Source organism: Medicago sativa, chromosome 1, assembly GCF_051527215.1.
Source record: "Medicago sativa cultivar Bolivia chromosome 1, Bolivia_mono, whole genome shotgun sequence".
Lineage (NCBI taxonomy): Eukaryota > Viridiplantae > Streptophyta > Magnoliopsida > Fabales > Fabaceae > Medicago > Medicago sativa.
Window position 1 is genome coordinate 62,403,784 of NC_140749.1, and position 26,292 is coordinate 62,430,075.

Sequence of the window (26,292 nt, forward strand, 5' to 3'; positions counted from 1 at the left end):
TAAAATGCAAACAGAGCCTAGGTATATACTATTAATAGAAGATGACAGCTAATCACACAACAATGCAAGTAATTAAGTGCAATGGTAGTAATGCATACTTACACTCAAAGCCCTAAAAGTTCAAAGCTAAGAATGATTTGGTTGAAAATTTTCCAATTATTTAGTGTAATCAATAAAGTGATTCTCAAACTGATACATACGGCAAAAGTGTTTTGCATACATGGTCCCATTATAGGCGAGTTTTAGCATATGGGCAAATTGTCAAACTTTTCCATCTTAGGTCAATTTTGTTTTACTTGTTATGAGTTGTTCTTTTATATTCCAATTTCTACCCCTGGCTCAAAATTATAATTTGAATCCAATTAATTTGTTTATTCTTTATGGGAGGGAGGTACAATTTTTTTTTACTGCTAGTCTTTTCCAGCACCATTCTCAATATTTTTTTTTTAATATGAAAACATAGACCCAAATAACATTACTAACATTTTCAGATTTCAGATTTCATTTCCTTAATCCCCTCGAAAAAGGAAAGATTTCAATTATTTGTCCTTCAGATTTTAGTGAAAAACGTTCTTTTAAAAATAAATAATATCACTTGGTTTATTATTTTTTACATGAGTATGATTTGGTTCATAAAAAAGATTAAATCTACATAGTCAAAATTCATATTATTGGTAAAACAGTTATTAAGACCATCATTATTAATACTAAATTTACCTTGTTTTTGAAATAATAATTATAAAAATAAAATCAAGAAGTTAATAGCATTGGTCAAAAAGAAGGTCATGGCAAATTCTACCGCAAGCAAAAGGAAATGAACAAGTTCAAGTGTTCTGCTTTTGTCAAAAAAAGTTCAAGTGTTCTGCTATATTCATGAAAAACGCAAGTAATTAAAAAATTAATATTTGTAATAAACACAAGTAATAAAAAATTAATTTTAAAAGATTTCATGTTTACGCCAAACAAAAACTCAAATAAATGATATTAATATAAAAATTTATAATAAACAAATTGAATGGAGAGTTAGGTAATTCAATTGGTTTGAGTTCACTGTCAAAGTAGTTAGAGATTATAAGTTCAAACCGGATAAATGAGTAAATATTAATTTAAATACTAATATTTATCGAGTTTTTCTAAATAATAAAGAAAAATGAAATATTTATTTTGATTAAAAAAAACAATTTGGTAACAGAAAGTAAAACAACACAGTTTTCTACAGGTTCCAAATCTATAAATCAATCAAAACTAGATGATTTGTACAATTTCAAATAATGGACATTAGTTTTTAAAAATTAAAATCCATCCAAGTTCTAGGTAAACATTTGAGAGCAATCTTATCCATTGATCTTTATTAATATTAAATCAATGACCCTTGTTAAATTGACCTAAGATGGGGAAATATGCCAATATTAAATCAATGACCCTTATTAAATTGACCTAAGATGGGGAAATATGCCAATTTCCCCATGCTAAACGTTGCCCCCACTATAAGTTTTTTATCTTTTTTTTATAATAAATTTCATGAGATAGAAAAAAATATTGAACTAAAGAACCAAAAACAATATATCTATCCACCATATATAGGTTTATTACATTGACATGAAGAAGGGGTTACATTTATGGCTGCTATTTACCATATGTTTAAAGTGAATAATTTCATAACCGCCCTATAGTCCCTAACCCAATTTTTTTTTCCTGAGGAATATCCCTAACCCATTTTTTTTTAGGAATATTCCTAACCCAATCTTTGTTTTTTTTTAAGGAATTCCTAACCCAATCTTATCTATGTGTGATTATTCATCAAGTAACATTGAAACATTTCTCTTTTGCAACTTATTCATTAATGCTTGATCAAATAAATGGATTCAAAATGAAGTACAAAGTATTAAATAGATATAAAAAAAATTGTAAAAAAAAAATACTTTAAAATTTAAATCTCTCTATCATTAATTCCTCAAATAACATGAAGGACAGACTTACATAAGCTAAACTTGGATTACTTTAAGGGGAAAAAACTTAAATTGCTTTATTTTTATAATTTTTTAAATCAAAGTTATTTTTAAAATTTAATGGTTTCTTTTATTTTTGCAAATATTATTTTTACTCGTTCCATTATAATAAGTTAAGGGCTAATTTATGTTAAATAGAAAAATATCACGGACTATTTTGTGTTCTATTTTTGCTGGGGCTAAGTTTATCTCAAGAAAAAAATACTGTTGAATAACGAACTTGAATGTTCATTCAAAAGTTATTGACCTCAATTTGTTTTAGCACAAAGTTATTGACTTCTACCATTGACCTGTTCTTGAGTGAAAACAAAATTGTGTTACGTGACAACATATCCATGTTTGGAAATTAAATAAATAAATAAATAAAATATTAGTAAATGTTTTAGGGTCAAGCTAACAAGTGTCCGGAAGGGCACTTGTTAAGGGTCATTACCTAATGTTAAAGTTATTTAATAGAAAAATGAATTTAAAAAATTGTTAAAATTCTTGTAATTGATAAAATTTGAAAAGATTAATTTTGTTTAACCAAAATACTTTTTAAAAAATTGAAAAGGGGAAATTTTCTATTTATTAAAGAGGTATCAACGGTCGTTTTGGTCTCGTAATTGTCTGTATCAATGTTTTCCTCTGCATTAAAATACAGTGTATTTTCTGTTGTTTATTTTCATGTTTGCCAAAAGAGACCATATTTCGGGCCTCGGTTCGAGCATTTGCACGTGGATATGAAGTAATAACGGGTTTGCATCTCTTCGCACCTGTAGCTTTATTGGCATTGTTCCTATTTGTTTCTGAGTTTCAAACAAGAATGCTTTTCAACCAAGCTTTCGGTAGAGGTTTACAAATTTCTCGTATTGGTGGATAGAGAAGGGACCGCGCCAACCACAAATGATTATAAACTAACAATCTATGTCCTATTGTACATGATTTTATTAGTATGTTTTATTCTTAGTGAAAGATATTATTAGTATGTTGTATACTAGTATTAAGCCCGTGCAATGCACGGGTTATTGAATTTGATTTTCAAAAAGTTTACCGAATAGTATTGGATATAAAATGAATAAGGATAAAAAAATTGCAAAAAATATTAGATGTATTTAAAAATAATATCAAGTATTTTCCTTGTCTGCACAATAAATGTATATCCCTGATTGAATAAACGTAACGACGTTGCTCTGGCACGTTCGGAACAAAAACAACAAAACAACTGATCGTACGTCAATAACCACAAATGAACGAAAAATCCAATGAAACATGAATCTTTTTGAGAAAAAGAGATTTGTCATCATTGATCAACCGGTCATGTAGTAACTTCGTTATCACATTGATTTGTGTGACGATCGCTTGTTATTTAACCATTGCATAAATGAAATAAAATAAAATCAAATAAAGTTTCAGACTTATTATTATTTGCACATCCGTTTTATATATACATCGGCCCCCACACTATCCATAATTGGGCTAAGCCCAATAACCCATTGGCTAATCTCATCTCCATCTTCATTTCATTCATCCAGACAAAAAGACTGAAATCATGTTCTTCACTCTCCCTCTCCCATGACCGCCGCTGCCGTCCTTTGCACCACATGAACCGTCGAGCTCATCCTCCTACGGCCTTAAGAACCTCAATTATTTCATCTTTTCAGCATCCTCTACCTTAACATACAACCAGAATCATGAAAAGACCTAACTAAAACAATGGGTGTTTTATTATGACAGATTTTCCTAGCTAATTCCGGCCTAGTCTCAACAATGGAGAAACACATTCTTCCTGCTTTCCTTATCATGTTTAATTTAATATGTAAGTTTCCTCTGTTCTACATATTCTATTCAAAGTCCTAATCTTCTGTAATTCGGAAATTGAAATTCATTGGATAATTTATCAATTAGTTCTATTTATTTAGCTTTGGATGAAGTTATTTTTATTTAAAAAATTAGCCGTTTCTGTTTTGAACATGTACTTCCTCTCCTTATTATTATCCGAAAGAAGAACAACATTTTTGTTGATACATCAGATTGTTGGTTTGTTTCAAGTCTCATCTTGAGTGGTTTAGGTCTTAACATCAAAAGTGATCATTTTCTTCTGTATGTCCAAATTTAGGGAACCCATTCATGGAGTAAGGCACGATGAGAGAAAAAGATTTCTGCCCCTTGTACATCGATCTTATGTAAGTTCTTTCTTCTCTTACCATATTTTCATTTCATGTAATAATAATATTAACAATACTAATAATAATAATAACAAACTCAATTCAATAAACAGTATGAAAGACTTAGTTTTTGTACACATGGATTAGGATCTAACCCTTCATAGGTTTATCTATAATGGGAACAGCTAAACGCTTATCCCAAGCTTTGTCACTTATTTAAAGTTTAAACACCCGAAACACAGATCGTCGACCAACGTAGACGTATCGAAACCTTAGCATGTCACCCTCTTTGAAGTTGTTGCATTCGCAAAATTCTTTCCAACGAAGACCTATCTTTATTGAATTACTTGGGCTTTCCTTGCAATAAACGTCGAACAACGTAAAATAAAATTTGTCACTGCACAGTGTCACCTGTCCCATTCCATGCCCTCTAACATAATCTTCTAGTCTACCACTCAGCTTCTACAAAAGTAATGGCACCCATAGTCCTTAGTGAGGTCATTAACATAAGCATTGACAAATCAGATCATAATTTAAATGACAGAATAATGAAATAGTTGAAGGAAACTTAACCAATTTGCTTTTTTGAGCAGATATGCCTCTTAGCTTCAAATCAAAACATATGGTTGTTCTTTTGTTGTTACATCTGCTATGGAAAGTTGGATATTCTTCGGAATTGTCCTTGTATTCTGTCGCTAACAACTCAAACACGCCTTCCCCATAATATCCAATATGCATGGTTTCGTTCTCAAGCTTCATTTCATAAAATTCTCTTAGTTCAGGCCAACCCAAAGTTAGAAGTGGATATGGAGCATGTCCTTCAAAGTCAACCATCTTGTAATTTCCATCTGTTCGTTTGAACTTCCATTTGTTGCCTAGACCATTCCCATGAGATTTCACAAAATCTGGATCAACTTCGCCATAAGACTGGAAAACTCAACACAGCAAAATACAAAGTTAGTTACATGTCATTCATACACTACCCCATCTTCACTGGCTAAGAAAAACTAATATATCATTAGGTATAGAGACAGGAACGATCTTTACCTGATTTGCTATGTGAACTGTTGTAAAACCTCCTACTGGGTATTGCTCGTCTCCACACTCCATTGGATTTGGTAATGTTGTTGTTAATTCAAGAGTACCTGACATTCAGGCTAACATAAGGTTTATAAATATAGATATCACTTGGATTGGTATCTGCTGTTTTTGTTTGTTTATGTGGTGGATTATTTTGAGCAGAGATTGTAGTTCAGTATAGAAATAGATGTAGCTGTCAATGTATAGCTGTCAATGATGGAGATGAGTGAATGAAATGGGAAGGCATTTGGTTAAATACAGAGGAGAGGAGCGTGAGAGAGAGAAAGAGGGAGGAAGAGAAAACAAAAATAAAGAAATAAGTAGCTTGGCGTGTAAGATAGTTTAATTGCTGAAAAAACACCTGCACACCAGCACTGCAGAAATGCACTGCACTGACACCTTCACAGCTTTTTCTGATATTATTGGTACCCAAGCATTTTAAAACGAAAATAGAAGGCAAATTGGTTAGGACTAAAAGTAGCAAGTGTCTTAAGTATGTTTCAAGCATGATGGTGAAGTCTAAATGTAAATAATATGAAGTTACTGTCCAAAAATAATAGACACATGCATATTAGTGTAAGTAAAAATATGAAGATTATATCTTATGATTGATGTTAATTTCTTAATCTACACAAATCTGCAGGTGACATGTTGACATGCTTGCCTAGCTCAATCCAAACAGTTTGAGATATTGCGGGATGAAGGAGTTGCCAAAGCGTGTGATAAGAATTTGTTTACATGCTTTCTTGCTGTGTCCAATTACACATTATCACTGTAGATTTAAGTCATTCCGCGCAGTAAATGTATACAAATGATTAGTAATTGTAATGATGTTGCTCGTTTACCTTAGGGAGATTTATATATTAGACAAATCTATACAGAATTCCTTTTTTTATTGCATGAATGCCTATGATACTGCTTGCAGTTTTTCCTGTTCCCAAACACGGGTTTCTATCTAGTTCATTTGGTGATTTCTACACAAACTCTGATTTTACAACATGGTTAAAATACACAGCAATGAAGGCAAAAAGTTAAGGTTGCCTACAATTAAAATTTAATTTGTCCTTGCCAAACCCACCAATTGTAAAATATGTGAGATAATTCATAGTTTAAGAATTAATATAATGATAAATAACCGTTTTATGATAACAATATCATGTAGGGATAGCAATAACTTAAAATTACAGGGACAATAACATTTAATTCAGTACCAAGCAAACCACAAGACAAATCAAACCAAACAAAACTGAGATATTTAGCCATTTTTTTGTGTTGGATAACTCAACCCTTAGAACAATATTTTTTGGGTCGCAGCTCCTGTTTTCAAATTCCACAAAAAAGCCTTTATAAGATTAAGAAAACAGAGATAACCACACTCTCGCACCAATCTATTGCAATACTATATTGTGTGGATGGATTCAAACAACTAAAGAAATCTACTCACTTATTTCGGTCGCGTGAAAAATACAACAGGACCAACCTTGTAACCTTAGGTATATACTTGTATGAACGAAAGAGGAAAAAGGTACAAAACTATAATATTTTTTTCAGTAAAAAAAAAAAAAAAAAGAAACCAATGTGCACCTCGGGATAGCATCAAACAAATCCTATAAAATAAAACTAAAATTAAAATTATATCTAAATGGATAGAAATCTTAGTGTAGACTGAGTAAAATTAATTTTGAGGAATTAAAAAAACGAACACCTAAAATAATCATCTAGAACAAAGCAAAAATATCACACCTGCAAAATGAACATTAGAATAAATATTACGATTCTGCGTATACTTCGAACAACGAAGAAATAAGATTTTTAAGTTAAATAAATGACACCATGCAGTACAATCTCTTGCTGATCATCTCTCAAAATAAAAATCTATATCTGATCAATTGCTATTCAGCCAGTGGTTACTCTTATCAGATCCCATCAAAAATAATTAGCCATAACAAATGCAAGAGATTATATTTCATAGTCACAGCTTAGCAAAATGTAATAATATAAAGAGTTCTGAATAACATTCTAACATTCATTGTTCAAATAACCAACAAACTGAAAGTTCATAGTTTAACATTACAGCAGATTAAGTAACACAATGGACGAATAACGCGTTGCACAACCTAAGTCTTGAACAGATTAAAATTCCCCATGGTACTTCCCATCGAACACAACATTTATATCACAATGGATTCCAGACATAAACACATCACCAGGACAACTCCAACTCGCAGATAGACCAGAGTTCACAATCTAACAGATCCAACACATGGCCAACGCTAAACGAAGTAACCCTATAAACGGAGACCTTATTGGAAAGTTGAAAAATATAGCTATGGATAACCAACAACAATCACCAAACTGCGACATACACAAAGTAACTATTACTTCTACCAAAGCATGCCTACATCCATGAACATTAAGACCTGGGTAAAACCCTTCCCACAAGCAACATAAGACAGCATCAGCTTCAATCAAGATCTTTCTTCATTCCAAAATTACTTGAATCCGGTAGCGTTTTCCTCTCCACGATGCTGCAGACCAAAAAAAAGATAATCAACAAATCAACAAATAAAAAACAACATGCATATCTCGCAAAAAGTTCAATCCATGCCATACAGAAAGATATAAAATGAATCGCAAGCAATATCAGACAAATTAAATACCTGCGCGAAAAACATACGGAATATCAGATCTTTTGGAAAACCTCTTGGTATACAACATTGGTTGTAGAGGTGGAGGGATCACCGTTCTCGTCCGTTATCAACATCTTCAAACCAGCCCTGGTCCTAACCCGAGAAACAGCAACATAAAGCTGCCCATGAGTAAAGACAGGCCTCGGCAGATAGAGTCCAACATGTGACAACGTCTGCCCCTGACTTTTATTTATAGTCATGGCAAAGGACAAAACCAACGGAAACTGACGCCGCTCAAACGTGATGGAAACATTTGCACCAGAAGGTATAAGATTCATCCGAGGGATGAAAACCTTTTCACCACCATGAGCACCACCAATAATGCGCGCACAGATAACATTTTTACTTAAACAAACAACAGTAAGCCTTGTGCCATTGCAAAGACCAGCTGATTGGTCGATGTTGCGCATCAACATGATTGGAACTCCAACCTTAAGAGTTAGTTTATGGTTAGGCATCCCAGAGCATTTGATATCATTCAAAAACTCGGGTGTGATCCAACGATGGTCGATGCCCAGATCCTCATCACACTTACACACAGAATCGCAACTCAAATACTCCACTTCTTCCCCTGGTATTAAGGTCATAACATAGTCGTTAACTTTCTCGACTAATTCAAGTGTGGGAGCCAAGATTGCACGATCATTGAAAAAACAATTATTCTCCAAATTAGACAACAAATCAGGATAGGTAGATGAGACAATATCACCAATAGGATTACCAGAATTTTGAACAATAATGTCAGGTGGAATTTCAATGGTAGCCTCGCCATCGTCAACATCACCTACCTTGCCATCACCAATATCCAAAATCCACTTTGCAAACTCAGCCAGCCTATCATTTTCATGACTGTCCAGACCAGATTTTAATCTCATGTTCTCCGTAAGCTTCAGAACTTTACAAACGGACCAAAGAGGAGAAGAATTGATGGTTGCATGGACGATATCTGCACGCCCTCCCTTAGGAATGACAGGAAGTATCTGTCGGAAATCTCCACCAAAAACAATCACCTTTCCACCGAAGGGAATATCCAAAGCTACGTCGACGACATTATTCATAATATCACGCAAAGTTCGATCAAATGCCTCGAAAGCCAACCTGTTAATCATTGGTGCCTCGTCCCATATAATCAAACTGGCCATAGTCAACAATTGCGCCTTCTTACCCTCCTTTTCAATCAAACAGCAAGAGTCTTCGACCAAAACCAATGGAATGGCAAATTGGGAATGAGCTGTCCTCCCACCCGGCAAAAGCAAAGATGCAATTCCACTTGATGCAACATTGATTACAACTCGACCTTCAGACCTCAATCGGAAAGATAGAGCATTCCAAAGGTAAGTTTTACCCGTACCTCCGTATCCATCAACAAAAAACATGCCACCTGAATTGTTACAGACTGCATCAAGAATATGGTTGTACGCATGCAACTGTCCTTGATTTAAATTAGTGAAATATTCATGATGTTTGAGCAGCATCTCCTCAGAATCGTATGACATTTCATTAGCCAACAAAACATTGTTAAATGCCTCAACTGCCGGACTTGTAATCTTTGGCATGCAATCAAAATCTTCCAAAGTCTTTCCATTAAGCCTAAGGTAACTGTCTATATCAACTAAACACAATTGCATCAAATCCTCATCCGAAATTACCAAATCTATGAAATATAACATGAAAGAGTAATCAGCAAAAATTAATTAATCAAATACCTTAACGCATATGAAAGAAGTATAAGGAAAAAATATCACAATATAAAGGTGGAACTAACCTGGCAAACCCAAAGCTCGGCGCCTTTCATAGAGAATACCATCAGCCAAAGATTCCCATGTAAGTTGCCATACTCTAAGAGGATCACTCAAAGAAGAACAAATCAATAAATTAGCAAATATTTTCCGGACAGAATGTCCAGAAGAAAGAACTGCGACCTCGTTGATTGCATCTATGAATTGACGATCATCCTTGAGCAAACCCAAAGCAGCACACGCCTCCCGATAAGTCCCATGAACATGACCACTGACAGTGCGAATATCCTCAAAGCTTGTGCAACCAACTTGAACATTTAAAAGCAACCTTAGGTAGTAAATTTCACGGTTACTCGGTGGAATGAAAGTTAACCGCCCAACAGACACTCCCCTCTGGCGTGGATGCCACGTGCGGTTACGATCATTGAAAACAAACATGCTTGGAAACTGCGTGTAAGTAAGAGAACGACCACAAGGATACTCCTTGTTTGCCTCCATCCAAGCAAGAAACATAGTGTTTTTCTCTCGATTAACATCCAGTACATTCTCAAGATTCGCATCATCCTGAAAGACAACCCTCTGTCTACCATAAAGGTGAAAGGATAACCTCTGAACAGGAGGCCATCTACTATGGATGTCAAATGCAAAAATACGCCATATGGACTCACAAGGCGATAGATACCTACAATCGTAAAATTGCTGAATTTCATCAACAATCTCCTCATCTCCAACCTCCATGGCAGCTGTAACACGGTCAACACCTTTAGTAATGTACTTGAACAAATATTTTATGCAGTTAGACCTATTACAGAATTCTATGTTAACATGAGCTTGATATTTCATGATTAACGTAGGATTGTAAGGGACAACGCTACGATTGTCTAGCTCAATATCGTTCTTCATAACAACAACACCAAGATCGCGGCGCCGGTAAATAGGATATCCATTCTCATCAAAAGAAGTCCTTGGGGTAAACTTTTTTGGAAAAAACTTTGAACAACGACGATCCTTCATGCAAGGTGAGTTTTGCCTAGCAAACCCACATGGTCCATGAACCATGAATCTGGTGACAGCCGCATACAACTTAGGGTAGAGTTTATCATCAGGTAATTCAGCGCATATCACTGAATCAATAGAGGCGACTGAATCTAGTTTATCCTTCTTATCAAGCCAAAGCAAAATATGCGCGTGAGGAAGACCGCGTTTTTGAAATTCAATAGTGTATACGCCTATCAAAAAAATTAAAATTAAATTAAATCATCATCAGCAATGGATTTATATAAAGGAAAACATTTAATCATAACAAATAATACGATTAAGAACTAAACTGAGAAATTTGAGAAATGAAGACACAATAGCTTACTTGCAATAACTCTTCCAAAAAACTGTCCCTTTTTAAAATCAGACATCATCTCTTCCAATTTAAGTTGGAAGACTCTACAACATATATCTGGTCTGTATGCAGCATAGTTGCCAGATTTAGATAGATGCCTCTGGATCTCAGGCCACTTAGGATTGCAGGTCACAGTCAAAAATAAGTCGGGATATCCATATCTCTTACAAATAGCCATAGCATCTTGACAATTATTAAACATGTATCTCCTACCACCAGTGAAAGAAGCAGGCAATACAATCCTAGAACCAATAGAGGAAGCATCGTTGTCTCCACGGCTAACCGCCTCCTCAACCCCCAGCAAAAATCCAGACCGTATCTTACTCTGATTCTGACGAACCCAAGAAAGTCGCTGCGACTCAATCATAGAATACATGTCAACCACAAACTGCTGAAATAGCCTTTTCCCCAACAACAAAACAGATTCTTCAGCTTCCCTCTCTTGTATTCGAAAAGCAACAAACTCGCGAACACTTATGCGAATTCGTTTCTTGACAGTTCCAATCGAAGTAAGCTCGTTGCGGTCAATATGTTCTTGGTACTGATCCTCACCAAATGGAAATAATAATGGATACTGCAGAGGAATATATTTGCAATGTGTTTCATGAATGCGCTGCAAATGACCGTCCTTCTCCTTGACAACAATGTCCCTTCCATCTTCGGAGCTTTCAAAGTCTCCGACAATCAAGGCAGCCACCTCAACGACGTCAGGCACATTGTAAGTACGTGAATCACAGGCTCTATTACGAAACAGTCTCAACCGAACAGGAACATTTTCATTTAATAAACGAAAATCACGAACCATTCTGAAGCTTTTAACCAAAATGTTGTGTTCATCCATCATACGCAAGAGATCTTGGACCAGTCCTGGATCAACGCTGCTTTCAACAGAACGACCACTGAAATAAGAAATAATTTAATGCAGATGATTAAGAAAAAACACATACACAAACACATATGATAAATACTTATATATTAAGAAAGTACGAAGATGTAGACTACACAAACACGAAGAATAAAACCTGAAATGGGATAGACGATTGGCCAACTCATTCTCTGTATCGTATATATAAAGTTGACAAAACTTAGGTCTTTGCCCTTCCGTCGGAACCAAACTGCCAATACGATGGTAATTTTGGCCGGATATTACAAATTGAGGGGGACCTGCTCCATTGTTAAGTCTATTCTCAACTTTACCACCCATGGATGTAAAGGAGAACATATTATTATATGACCGAATATTGGAAATGAAATGGCTACTCCTTGGGTGAACACCTCTAAAAAGATCTCTCAACAAAGGAGGGGGCTGAATCATATAAGGCAATGTGACATTTCCTTTCATACAACACATTGATATATCAGGAGAAATCGAGGCAGATTGCTTTTGAGCACGCTCGCCGTACCAAACCATGGCACCACACTTTTGACATAGAGTATTCATGTCACCAACATCCATATAAGCTGCATTATTACATAACAATACATTGAGAACATCCGCAGTGATATGTAAATCTATAAATCTATAATTCCATAAATCTTTGATCTTTAAAAAAATACAAAGTTTAACGGATAGTGCATAAGACAAACACACACCACAACATGAACTAACCTTGATCTTCATTCCTATCAAACAACGCGGATGGAACAGAGTTACTCTGATGTAAAGAGCCGTTGCTGGATTCACCAATCTCAGAAATTGAGGCAGCCGCTAATAACAATAAAACAATGCAGATCATATGTGCAACAACTCAGACTAACAAAATACCAACACCAACCAAACCACACAACAATGATCACCTAATACAACCCAAGTAACCCATCACAAACGCTGATAAAAAAATTAGGGTAGCCTCATACCATGGATTTATCACCAAACCAAGGTAAAAAAAAAAAGCTAAAAACATCAAACTTTGCACAAACAATCAAACAAACAACTCCAGCAAGTAATTCAATTAATTTATGACCAACCCAACATCAGATAGAATCAATAGATCAAAAAAAAAAACTAACAAACAACCATGGGTGCAATGAGCAACATATAAAACAAATAAAACAAATAATTAACCAAGCAATAATATTTAGATGACTAATAAGCAGAGCATGAGGATGATTTTTTGATCGGATCACATAACTAATCAAATTAATGTGTAAAATATGTCTCTGGGCAACCAAATAATAATCTCAAGGGGACTGAGAAAAAAAAACGATGGACAAAGGGGCTTACAGGAATGAACAACAGGAAGCATGCCTTCCGTTAATGAGAGTCTCATTCTTCTCGTCCTCAGTATCTCCATCCTATGGAGCCGTCTCTGCTTCGAATCAGAAATCAGGAGCAAAGGGGCCTGGGGGTTCATCCTCACAGGTAAAGCAATGCAAATAGATGATTCACACACACCACACACCACAGGTGAGTTTAACTTTTATACCTTTAAAAATAGGAGCTAAAGGGTAGGAGTAAATTGCAGGTCAATAAGAGGTAGCTGAGCCAATAGCCCTGACAAAAAATAAGGGCTAGAACATGAGGAGCAGGCTCAATTCCTCAGAACTGCAGCTAAGAAGGAGAATCGGCAGAGAAGATCCTCTCATCCAAAAATCTGACAACTTTTCGGACAAAAATTGGGGGTATAGTTTATTCAAAAACTCTATAGTAAAGAACCAAATAATCTCCCACCGAACCTTAAACAATGGTAATAGATTAACGGAATAATGGATGGATATAATGAAATAATAAAATAACGGCAATGTTAAAAAAAAAAAATTAATCATCAGCGTTTTTTTAAAGGAGTCATCAGTGTTATTAACATTGAAATCTTACATAAAAATAAAAAATAAAAAATTGGAGAGTCGTGCAAATAATCGTCGATGAATAAGTATGTATCATTGGGTGAACATCAGACCTCGAACCTTATTATTTCATCCGGTAGTTAAATAAAAATAGACAACCAATGTATTTTTTTTGGCAAAATTACACAATTAGTCCCTTAAATTAATTTTAGATAATACTTTCGTCCTATATCTTTTTGTTTTTGTAACAGTTTAGTCCTTTATGTTATAAAATGACAATATTTTACCATTTTTTATGAGATTTGTTCAATGAAATTTGACTTTCTAGGCTTGTATAATGAAGATTTGCGTTTGTCTATTGAGTTTGATGAATTGTTTTGGGAGTCTTTGATTATTTTTTTCATAAAAAAGGATAACTATGTTGTTATTTTATAACACATAGGACTAAATCGTTAAAAAAAAGTGTTACCTAAAATTAAGTTAAGGGACTAATTATGTAATTTTGCCTATTTTTTTCAAACATAAAAACGGTATCAATTAAAAAAACTGAACCGATGAAACAAAAAATCAACTAAGAAAATATAATAAACGGTCCAAAGATAATAGAACACATGGTTTTGAGTCATCACAAACAAACAAAGGTTTGAAATATATTACATGAAAGCTAACAAAGTCCATAAAACACATAATATCCCATTGGCCAGGTTACACCAGACATATCAAAGGTCATACTCTAAACAAAAAGTGGGCCAAAGGTAAACAAAAGAAAGCCTTATATGGCAAGGTAGCAGACGAAACATAACAATGAAATACATTTGCAAAAGACAACACCCATGCATTTGAAGCAAAGCATGACCTCCATCAAGACATCAATCAAAGATTCAAATCCACACCATCCTTCAAAGGATCCACAGCATGGAAGGTCGGAAGCAGATCCCTCCCATGGCCAGACGATGACGTCCCTGCGCCAGATTCATCCGAGACATCCAGGGAAGCAGCACTGCTGGATGTTTCCACCAATGCAGACTTTCCAGAGCTTGAGCCACCATAATCATTCGAGCCCATGCCAGGAAATGGAATAATGGGTGACATATAGGCAAAAGAAGGCTTGAAAGTGCACTGAAAAACATAAAACAAAGTCAATCAAGGTTACTATAATTCAACCAACAGCTAAATTAAATAAAACAATGATCATGGAATTGAACAATCATTCACCTTGGCAGGGGTGTAGTTTTTTCCCAACAACTTGTAAGTGTTGACTATACCCTCATCGTTTGTAAGATTGATCACCTCAAATGCATGTCCAGCCAGATGAATATAGTTCTGCAATTTCCTAACAACAAACAACACCTCCTTCTCTTTTAATTTTTCCAAACCCTTTCCACTCAAAGCGCAAGCTACCCCCTGAAAAGAACATTTTATAATTTGAAGTCACCCACGAAGAGGATATTACAACCTCAGAAAAATAAACCATGTTAACCACTTACCAGCTCACTATAGTTAAGAGAGGGTATATCCTGCAACATATGATCAGAGAGCTCAAACGTTGCAGTGGCCTCGCCATCATCGACCACAACCCTTAGCATGCATCTATGTGTGATAAATCAAACGCACCATTAATCTCGTGCAACAAAAGAAACAAATACATTTACATATCCAAATAAAACAGGGACATCAACTCACTTGGACCTGACAGTAAAGGTAGTACGGTTACAATCGACGCACTGGTAGAGACCTTCCTTCACAACCATGGCTTTTCCACAGTCACACATTGGATACCACCATTGGTCAACCTGAAAGCAGCCAACAATTTTGGCACATACAACAGCAATGCCTGTCTCAGGGGATTTGATAAGCTCAAGAACAGATCTTGCATGATGAAAACGAATGAACTCTGAAGGACTTGCAGCAGGGCTATTTGGTGGACCCTTCCCATTGTTGATGGGAATACGACCACCACAGAGAACCAACCTACTCACCATACAAACAATGAATGGCACGAAATGAGAACAAATACACAATAAATCTAAATACATTAGAGGTAAAGGAGTCCAAATAATGGACAAACCTATTTTTAAATTCAACACACTCAGCAACAGGAGGGTTAAGCATTATCCTTGTGATAGACTGGTAGCCCTCCAAGACAAAAGATCCTAGAGAAATCATGCAGGCAACACCTTGTTAATAAAAAGGCATGCAACACACTTGAAAAATATACAAAACAAAAAAGAAGTAACTGCTTTGATCCAATACAAACTGAATCAACGAAATAACCTAATGACATACCTTCACTCTTCACAATCTGCGCAAACTGAACTACAACCAGTGGCAAACCCACATAAGAAGCCTTCAACAACTCTTTAAAGTGGTTAAGGATAGGACCCTTAAGATCACAGCAAACCTTTCCTCTGAACACGATAGGGATATTCAAATAAAAAATCCAGCAAAGAAAAATGAAAATGAAGCATACAAAATAAAAGCCACCTAATTCAAAACCTGTCATCAGTCAACTCAAGCTTTCCAACGACAATCAACCCCTCAACATCATCAAGAACATACTCATAATGTAAAGCAGTCAGAAGACCAATAAAATCTACAAAAAATGAATGATAATAGAGCAAGTTAATAAACACGCATGGCCAAGCATGACCACAATAAAATAGAACCTATAGAGATAATAACGAACCAACTAAGAGGAAGTGATCCAAGCGAGGCCTTAAGATTGCATCAGTCTTAATGCAGGAGAGACCAAATCGTTGGATAAGAAAGCTATCATCCAACACAACAAAGGTCCTTGGATGCAATGTTATCTTGTGGCGATTTCCGGTAGCTTTAGAACAACTCATGCTCTCAGAGACATGAAAGATAGTGAGAATATACACGGAAAGCTCACGAAAGACATGAGTAAAATGACCAACACATTGACTTGGAATAGTGGCATGGATCTTATTGCCCTAAAAAAAAGGGAGAAAAAAATATAAAATAAAAGATAAAATGGAAATTCATAACTTTCTACCACATAAAGACACACACATACAATCATTCTCACCAAAATCACGAAACAGTGCATACGAACATATGGATATAAAGCAGTTCACATGTGCAAACAAATAAACAAAGGCGTGTACAGACATACATAAAAACAAAAACACACATAAAAACAGTTTCTTCACACAAAAAATCCACTAATAACACAATGTTTTGAATTTTAACGATGTAAGTTTAACTCACATCTATGTCAAGAAGAATGAGCTCAATGGAGTTGACCCTTCCGGGCAACAGCTCGCTCTCAACGTTCCACATTCTTATGACCCGAACCTTCACCCTCCAATCCATCCTACCAGTTTTCAAAGCATGCAAACTGCTAAACGGTATCAACATTTTGATCTGGTGCAAGAGTCTAGTTCTGTTATCAAGAGTTTAATCACAGACTACGAAGAATGTACTTATATTATTAAACAGGGTTAAGTGTAAACATGAAAGAAGATATAAGAAACTATGTTGGAGAAAGATGGAAGAAAACATTAAATATCATTTTATAATAGTTAGACTGTATAGGGTGAGACTCTTCCACTGCTTGTTTCTTCTAAGAAAGGAGGGGTCTAGTATATATATAGGAAAAAAAGAACAATACGTGGATCAGAAGTCGGATTTGAAAAATTAGTTAGATACAATACAATGAGAATAAAATAAAATAATAAGCAATACATGTACAAAAGGCATGGAACCAAAGTGCATTTATTACGATTACTGTATCAATGAGAGAGGAAACAATGAAAGAGTTTAAAGATTGATTTGAAGTGCCTCGATATGGAAATCAAATTTCCTGCAATGAGTGTGTAAAATTAGCAAGTGCAAAATAAAAACAAAATATAACCACAATTAATGCAGTTGATTGATTGTTTTGGCATCACAGGGTAGATAAAATATATAAATATAAAACATTCATGAGTTAAAATATAAAACAATGTTGATGGCAAAAAAAGGCTACCATTCAATATTATTTAGTTATATGTCTTATCAACATTCAATGTCGAAACATGAGAGCGTGCTCGTAATCAACGTATAAGGTTCGATTCACTCTGGTATCAACTTAGAAGAATAAATTTAACGGACTAATTAACTTTCGTTCAAAAAAATAAATAGCAACTCTGATAAAAAATCATCAACTGGTCTTCTTAATATTCCACGCGATGATAGTAAATCTCAACATTTTTTACAATAATAGATTGAAAACAATTAAAACATTGAACCGAGATATAAAATTTATTCTGAGTAGATGAAAATATAAATTACGTCGTTATGTAAAATAACCATAATTAAATTATATGAAGGAAGAGATTATTTAGAATTATGGACCAAGAACCATGGGATGTAAGGTGAAAATTTAAATTATTGAGAACCACGCAAGGGGTGACAAAAATATAAATCACCAACGACATGTTTCATGGTTAATTAATTGATACAACACATGAATTTGATAAGTAATAATTTGAATGAAAAATAAGTCATCAAAATAATTTATTATAATGAAGAAGGGCACTTATCCATAAGGCAAATATAAAAGGGGACTATATTGATACATTGATGAGAAGACACAGGAACATGAGAAGGGTTGAGCATCTAATAAACAAATCGTTTGCATTAAACTTGTGAAATTCAAAGCTTTACTTGTAAGCAAAGAAAATCCACATATCGAATCCCACCGAACAAAACAAACTAAACCATTACAGGGATAAAATAGACTAACCAATATTAGAAAGAACAACACAGCACAACCCTTACAACAATAGACATTAACCAAACAACAAATTACGGAAATAAACAACCCAACACTTTGCCTCCCAATTTATTCATTCAAACCCAACAAACAGATAGGAAAACTACCCACGCCTGGTCCTTGCTACATTATCCATGGTGAACAACTCCTCCTCAAAAATATCAGAATCTCTTTCAATCCACTTTCTCTTCAGACCAGAGGCCTTATCATTGCATTTGCAATTAACCAAATCATCCGTTTTGGCATTGATAGTCTCCCCATACTCAGGAAGGTAAGCTCCAACAACAGAATCAGGACTTGACGGAGATTCACCAAGAAGATGACCATGTAAATATTCCTGAACAACAAACATATGTCAGATACAAACTAAATCAATGAGAAATTGCTTAAAAACAAATAAAAATAGGAGTATACCTTCACATGATAGGAAGGGAGATAGTCTGCAAGATTAAGGAACACATCCAACAAAGAAGAATGAGTGAAAACCCTTAGAACATCATAGGACAAATATCCATTGTTGTAATCAGTGAATTTGCTTTCAACCTCAAATATGAGTGGATCACCGAACATGGAGTCAATCTCGAGTGGATAAATAGAAGAACCTTGTTTCTAAAATCGAATTAAAAAAAAATGCAAAGTAAAGTCAGTGGGATAAAAAACATAACAAATACAATAAAACAAATAATTTTTTTAGCACAAACCGTGTCAAGCAACAATTTGCAAGTGAGAGGCGCAACTTTCCTAACCATATCATCAGTCATAAGGAACAAAGCCTCATTCTCATAGTCTCCAGCATTGACACGCAGCCTAAACCTAGTCAATAACATGATAATAAAAAACTGATGAAACCTAAATGCTGGTCTTATTCCACAGTTACACAAAGCAAAATTGCATGTATATAGAGCATACAATAGTATGATTCTACCTTGGTTCAGGCTTATTTGAACAATGATCAATCCACATGTCAATACCTTCCTCCACACCGAGGTAGCAACAAATAACAATGACCACTCCGTCATCCTTTGACGTTGTAAATTCATGAAAACTCTTGATAGGTTTGCCACCCAGAAATTCCTGCAACCCATCAATTTGAGAAATCTTCGACATCTATTATTATTATTATTATTATTATTATATCTCTAGTACAAAATACATGCAGAATTGTTAATGAGATTGATGATGTATACAAAAACACATTGGAGCATCTATAAATAGACACTTAGATAAGGAGATACAATAATCCAGTGGGAGGGAAACTATATTTTTTTGAATCTAATAAAATCAAATAAAATATACACAAATATATAAATATATATTATATATTATATATGTGGCATTGGAGTACAAAAGACCCATAAATAAAACAATAAAATTATCTTAAATAAAATATATAAAATATAATCTTACATAACAATGCCCCTGAAACACCACGAATACTAAACTACTCTAAAGCAGATAAAGTACAATGACTCACACAAACATACAAAATAAATAGCTTCCTAATCTAAATAAAAATCTACGGCTACAAAGCAGAAGGGAAGAACAGCAGCCCAAGGAACTTACAGAAAAAACAGGGGCATTAAATAGCCACAAATAGTACAGGCATGCAAGTAATAGCCAAAAAAACAGAACATAGCTGAACCAAAATAGCTGGACAGATAATATAGTCTGAACAAATATATCTAGCCATATAGTATAGGCATACATCAGGTACATAAAGAGGAGAAAATAGGAAAGAACCCAAGGTTAGGCAATCAAAAATAAAGATCCATAGATCCCATGTCCTCAAATCATCATTCGCCAATTCTGATTAAAAATAGGGAAAAAAATAAACAAATGAATGAAGAAAAATAAACCAAACAAATTACCTCATTATCAAGTAGCACAAAACCCATGATCTAACAGAACCCAATACACAGAGATAAACCGTTCGAAAAAAAAGAACAACGGAACATGTCAACCAGGAACACACTCATATCAACACATAGAAATGGAAGACAGTAGAAAACACCATACATATATTTACCTTAACACTGAAAATAGCCAACAATCTGATGCATGACCGCAACACCCAAGAAAATATGATATCAGACCCAAAAGGATGAAAATCAACCTACGCCACACAGATTCAAATCTCATGAAGGAAGATCGCAAACACATCCACGAAAAACACAATTCATCGAGTGGATTTTATAACCATAACATAAATTAGGCATATACATTGATCTAAATCAAACCGAACAAACAAAAATAGCAAAAGGAAAAAGTTTAAGTAACCATGAATTTAGCCTTTGGGTGAATCGACAAATATTGCCAGGAGTAGAAAAAAGGAAGAAATCTCATAAAAAGGGATTGCAGACACATGAAAGAAAAATCCTCAAAAATATGCCCAAGTATGTGAAAATAACATAAACAAAAATAAATGGACCATGACCAGAGTGGACCTGCTTTATTTGTTCAGCCCGCCCTTATTTTTGTAAAGACCCTTAGCATTTTGGAGGCCCAATAACAACAAACCCATCAACATTGCTAGATATACTAAACACACCACCACCAAAATACTGAGCTCGAACAATGCCACAAAATACACCGTATAAAGTACATAAAATAAAGTGCATAAAGTACCTAAAATACATTCAAACATTAGCTCAAACGAAGCACATTTTGTACACGCATCAAGGGTTGCAACTATCTCATATGTCAGCGGCAAATAACCAGTTTTTAAACTTTCATGGTCATGAACATTTAAACAAATCACTAAACTATCTAAATTACCAAAATCAAATCAATACTTCAAATATACTAAATATATGGATAAGGAATGGGTCTATTTTATTTTCCAACTTATTCAAATAGGAAACTAAACTTTCGGCAGGTTAGAACAAAACCTAAATATCATATGAATTTGAACCCAATGATAAATCATCATAATTACAACATGGAAAAAGATAAAATGTAACTTAAAAAATTTATTGGCACGTGGGAAAAAAACTAACAAATAAGGAATAGGTAAGATAGAAACCAATAGTTTAAATAGGTCAGAAGACAAAATTGGTTTAGATTAAGTAAGTTAACCAAGTGTCGACAATGCAGTGGCTTTATACAAATAACAATAACAAAAATGAAAACAAAAGAGTGGATAAAGAAAACAGAACAATGGGGAATATAACCAGGACAAATTATTTTAATATATAAATATTCATTCAGCTGCATTAATAGAAACATTGAGTGGGTGATAGAATCTAACATAACAATCCAAAATCACCCATTAATTAATAGAAACATTCAGGGACATGTTACATATCCATAGTCCAAAATATTACACATCACATAGCCTAGAGCCAACAACAGATAATGAAAAGCACACAAACAAATAACCTATTAAGTCAGTACATTGCCCATAACAGCTTATTACACGTCAAACACAATACTCATAAAACGATAAGACCATCCAACAACACACAGGAGGAGCACAACCGCATCATGCAACCTTAGACTTGCCGTATCTCTTGGACAAAGGCTCGTCATCGGAGTCCAACTCGACATAATCATCGAGCAGCTTCCTCCTAACACTTGCACGCCTGGGCCTGGAACTGCTGGCCTCAGGGCCTGCATCAGCCATGGAAACCCCACCAACAGCAGAAACATTCTGGAACGCACCCAGAACCTCAGTTTCATTGGCCAAATTGTAAACATCATCACCGAGATGCTCCACATCATTGACAGCATCCTGTTTAAAGAAAATAGAAACTTTAGGAATAAATTTAAATAGAATGAATAAAATATGTAGAAGATTGAAATAACAAAGGATTCAAAAACTGGTTAACGGCCCTATCACATACCTCAAGAACAGAATCCGGATCTAGGATAAGACTGGAAACAAAGTCCTCATCATCAGCTTCCTCAGCACATTCAGAGACAGGATTAACCCCACAGGTATCGGAAACAGGTGACTTGGATGGATCCTAAACCACAAACAATTAATCAAAACAGGGAATGAAAGTAACCACCTAGCGAAACATTAAGAAAATTGATGTGAACATTGACCTTAAATGGAGTGGACTCAACATCAACATGATTAAATTGCTCAAGAACAGAGGCCTCCTCACAGACCCTTTTAACTCTAAATGAACCATCACTCATAAAACTAACACCAGTGCATCTCTCAACCTTGAACAACATCTTTCTACCCTTAAGCTTGTTGAAGTGGGTAGGATAGAATCCAGCATTTTCAGCCTTTAAAATAAATAAATAATCATATGATGAAAAATTCTCTGGGAAAAACCTTAAAAAAAAAACATGATAAAAATGTACAATCCCAATCCTTTTATTAAGTTATAGCTATAAACCTTAGAAAGAGAAACCAGAGTACTGCATGGAATGTCAAGCAGATTCTGCATGTCACCATCAAAAACAACAAAGACTGCATCACTTGAATAATCACTAACATCAAGCTTCACTTTGTACCTGAAAACAACAATAATTTTTAAAAATACACTGAATATGAAGACAATTGGAATTGGAATATAAAACAGGCTTGACTTTCACAACCTTGGAACCATATTAAAGACATGCTTCACGCAATCCTTGCAGTAATATGCACCGGAATCAGGGGTGACACTCCTATGGCACTTACAGGCGGGATACCACCAATCCTCCCCATCAACCAACCCATCAATAGTAGCACACACAATAAACAAACCGTCCTCGTTGGAGGAGTTAAGCTGGGACAAACTCCTCTTAGGATACATACGAAGAAAATCATCCTCGACAGATGCCCTTGAACGGGATTGAAGTTTAGGAACAGATGATAGATTCACACCATCAACAGCAACACTGTATGTTAAACCAGTAATATCGGGCATAAGGATATATAATGTCTAACATAAATCAAACATACGACGCAGATTAAACACGCAAAGGGAACCACAAACCATTTCCTAATTTGCTTGGATTCTTCAATTGGGGGATTCAACAATATGCGAGTGGTGCTCATGACATTTTGAAGGGATGCTTTCTCTACAACATAAAAATTGCAGCACATCTTACAACAAAAAGTAAAATATGGATATAAAGCAACATAAGAAACAAAGGCAATGGCATACCACGAAAAATTTTGACTTTAGCAAACTGGATCAAAAAAACAGGCAATCCACTCTCAACACTCAGCATCAACTTAGTGAGGATATCCACATACTCACCAAACAGGGCAACCTCACACTTTCCACTGCGCATCAAAGGTGAAATAAATTCAAATTAAACACAACAAAATAACCTGGAAAACAAAAGAGTAATGAGGTCATATATAGAAGATTGGAGGAGCTCACCTGTCATCAGTCAATTCAAGAACTACCATCTTAGTGACCTTACCGTCCCTGACATATTCCCTCTCAGGAGAGATAGCAGTCATCATTCCAATAACATCTATACAAAATGGTAATATAAACTTTCAGAAAACCAACTTCAAACAAATCAATGACATACATAAACAACATACTATATTCCACAATTAACATTGTATATTACCAACTAAGTAATCATATTCCACAGCATGGCCACAAACATCAGCAATCTTGCTAAGGGAAACTCCACAGGTAGGGATAACCAAACTATCAGATGTCTGCACCTTAGTTTTCATCTGGAACACTAACTTGTAGGGATGAAGAGTAGTACGGTAGGAGCCAACGCTGGGAGCAACAGAGAAAAAAGACATCTTGTAGACCTTTCCCTCGATTAATTTGGACTGGAAAACGTAGAGAAGCTGCTTCCTAATACTCGCGTGGATCTTGGCACCCTAATAAGACAACAACACACCCAAAAACCTCATATGAGAAAGAAAAATGGAATAAGTTCAAAGTAAAAACAAACAAAAATTATACAGCGACAACATACCTTCTCATCAATGAGAACCATCTCAATGGAGTTGGTCTGATCCGGCCTCAAAAAGGTTGGAACTTCCCAGATTCTGAGAATGCGAACCTTAATTCTCCAACCATCTTTTCCAGGAACAATCTCAGACAAAGAATCAAATGACCTTTCCATCTATAATCTCTCTGAAGAAGAAGAAATCGATATTTTGATGTGCGTTGATATTTGGGGGACGATGCACAATGGATGGTCCTATTTATACCCAAAATAATGAAGGATTTAAGCCGATCTCCAAAATAAGCCTTTGTCAGCAAAAATAAATTATCTACCTGAGAGAAACTGAAACCCTGACACAAAGAGGAAATTTTCCACATCTCTGTGCAAAAGGGGCGAAAGGCCAAAGCAAATTTGAAAAAATAGCAGCTGCACCCAGACTATATAGACTGATGAGCTATTGGTAGATCAAACAGACCTAAAAACAGCTGTAAACACAGAATCAAATAGGACAAAAAGTATTATCTCACCATCTGGGATAAAAATTCCTCCGCGTGTAAGCCACGAAGGGCTGAGAAGGCCGGATTCAGCTGGTAGTTGACAGAACAGCGAAATTTTGCATTTCTGCTTTGTAAGAAGTATAGATAAGTATATTTATATTCATCAGACCCTAGTCCAGTCCATTTTGTAAATGCAGTTGTACAACTTGTTCCTATGTGCTACAGTGTACATGCTTAGCATCAGTTATAAGATAAGATTTTCCATGTTATCAAAAGCTTCTCTGGTATGTAATCTTTCTTACAATAATTTCCAAGCAAAATGTGCCACAACCAATGCCTTCATGTTTGACTCTACAGAAAATTATAAGAGGATTCAACTAAATAGAAAATGAGTGAAATGACAAAGCATTTTTTAAAACTAAAGCTACTACCGAAATGTCTACAAAGCATATTGAAATTACACAAGGAAGAAGGTTGACAATAATTAAACCAATAACTCATATGGAAAGAGCATCAATTCATATGTATTGAAGCTTCTTCTCCATGTTGTACATGTGAAATTGAAGTATCAATAACTGAGCAACTTTTGCTTCCAATTTCTCTTCTAGGATGAGTTCTCATACGGAGATTTCATCAATCAGAGGGTTGCCCGAGTTGGTATGATATAGATATCTCTTAAAAACACTTATTCTTGGAACAAAATTGAGTAAATTTAGATTATTCAAGTTGCTAATGGATCATTTATTATCTTGACATTGAATAAACCAACAGTTAAGAAAACATCAGAGACACTATGATAATTCTTTCTCCAATAATCTTCTTTCATTTGCTGATTCAAATTACACAAATCAATTAATTAGTGTGTCCCAAAATAGTACTCTTGCAAACATGTATTATCACTCGATGAAACTTGTTGGGGAATCAAAACCATGTCTTCAAAACTTTTCAAGAGGCAAACGAAAATAACAGTGAGCCTCCTTCAATTTATGCCTCAAACAGAAGGTAGGCAATTTGAGTCTCTCAGATAACCTGCATACAAAGAAAGTTGAAAAAAAAAATGTGAGTTGCAGGAAAAAAAATGGAATTTGCTAATAAAACGTAGTCACACATTGATGGTAGTTATTATAACTATTAATGTTTAAACTCAAGTAAGCTCACTTCAAAACCAGCAATGAAAAGGAAAGAGAAAGGGTAACAAGAGAGGATAGTCACTAATTCAAGTTGGAAAGAACTCATGAGTACCTTTGCAGATAAAGTTACCATGTGACTCCTACCAATATGAAATCTGCACACAAAGATTAACATATC

The 26,292-nt window shown here is 34.9% G+C and overlaps 2 protein-coding genes and 1 long non-coding RNA gene across 4 annotated transcripts; 1 reads left to right on the plus strand and 2 right to left on the minus strand.

Moving 5' to 3' along the window:
* The first annotated feature begins 3,532 nt into the window (after nt 1–3,532).
* LOC146956176 (uncharacterized) lies at nt 3,533–6,109 on the plus strand. The gene is made up of 3 exons (XR_015019502.1): nt 3,533–3,807; nt 4,108–4,174; nt 5,880–6,109. It is a non-coding gene; the product is annotated as an uncharacterized LOC146956176 (long non-coding RNA).
* Nucleotides 6,110–7,919: 1,810 nt separating this feature from the next.
* Nucleotides 7,920–19,729, minus strand: LOC146956177 (uncharacterized). Its single transcript, XM_085727269.1, has 10 exons — nt 19,548–19,729; nt 19,324–19,435; nt 19,037–19,231; nt 18,677; nt 15,662–15,680; nt 14,801–14,804; nt 12,081–12,478; nt 11,029–11,957; nt 9,692–10,894; nt 7,920–9,580 (listed from the first exon to the last, which is right to left on the minus strand). Exons 1-10 carry the CDS (start codon nt 19,727–19,729, stop codon nt 7,920–7,922), a joined length of 4,704 nt encoding a protein of 1,567 aa, XP_085583395.1.
* Nucleotides 19,730–21,790: 2,061 nt separating this feature from the next.
* LOC146956178 (replication factor A protein 1-like) lies at nt 21,791–25,131 on the minus strand. Of its 2 annotated transcripts, XM_085727279.1 has the most exons (12): nt 25,015–25,119; nt 24,820–24,913; nt 24,515–24,742; nt 24,149–24,416; nt 23,950–24,046; nt 23,728–23,849; nt 23,557–23,641; nt 23,174–23,458; nt 22,972–23,089; nt 22,670–22,858; nt 22,465–22,587; nt 21,791–22,352 (listed from the first exon to the last, which is right to left on the minus strand). In XM_085727279.1, exons 3-12 carry the CDS (start codon nt 24,662–24,664, stop codon nt 22,104–22,106), a joined length of 1,686 nt encoding a protein of 561 aa, XP_085583405.1. In that variant the 5' UTR covers nt 24,665–24,742; nt 24,820–24,913; nt 25,015–25,119; the 3' UTR covers nt 21,791–22,103. The 2 variants fall into 2 exon arrangements, with proteins under 2 accessions (XP_085583405.1, XP_085583399.1); XM_085727273.1 differs by having other exon boundaries at nt 24,820–25,131.
* Nucleotides 25,132–26,292: the final 1,161 nt, after the last annotated feature.

Excerpts from the sequence above, each read along its gene's own strand:
- LOC146956177 (XM_085727269.1), bottom strand. The coding sequence starts at position 19,729 with ATGTCGAAGATTTCTCAAATTGATGGGTTGCAGGAATTTCTGGGTGGC. Across the intron at positions 10,895-11,028 it reads TTTTGGAAGAGTTATTGCAA|GCGTATACACTATTGAATTT; the intron begins GTAAGCTATTGT and ends TTTTTTTGATAG. Across the intron at positions 9,581-9,691 it reads CCGAGCTTTGGGTTTGCCAG|ATTTGGTAATTTCGGATGAG; the intron begins GTTAGTTCCACC and ends TATATTTCATAG.
- LOC146956178 (XM_085727273.1), bottom strand. The coding sequence starts at position 24,664 with ATGGAAAGGTCATTTGATTCTTTGTCTGAGATTGTTCCTGGAAAAGAT. Across the intron at positions 23,090-23,173 it reads GTCTTTAATATGGTTCCAAG|GTACAAAGTGAAGCTTGATG; the intron begins GTTGTGAAAGTC and ends TGTTGTTTTCAG. Across the intron at positions 22,859-22,971 it reads CTCTGGTTTCTCTTTCTAAG|GCTGAAAATGCTGGATTCTA; the intron begins GTTTATAGCTAT and ends TTTATTTTAAAG.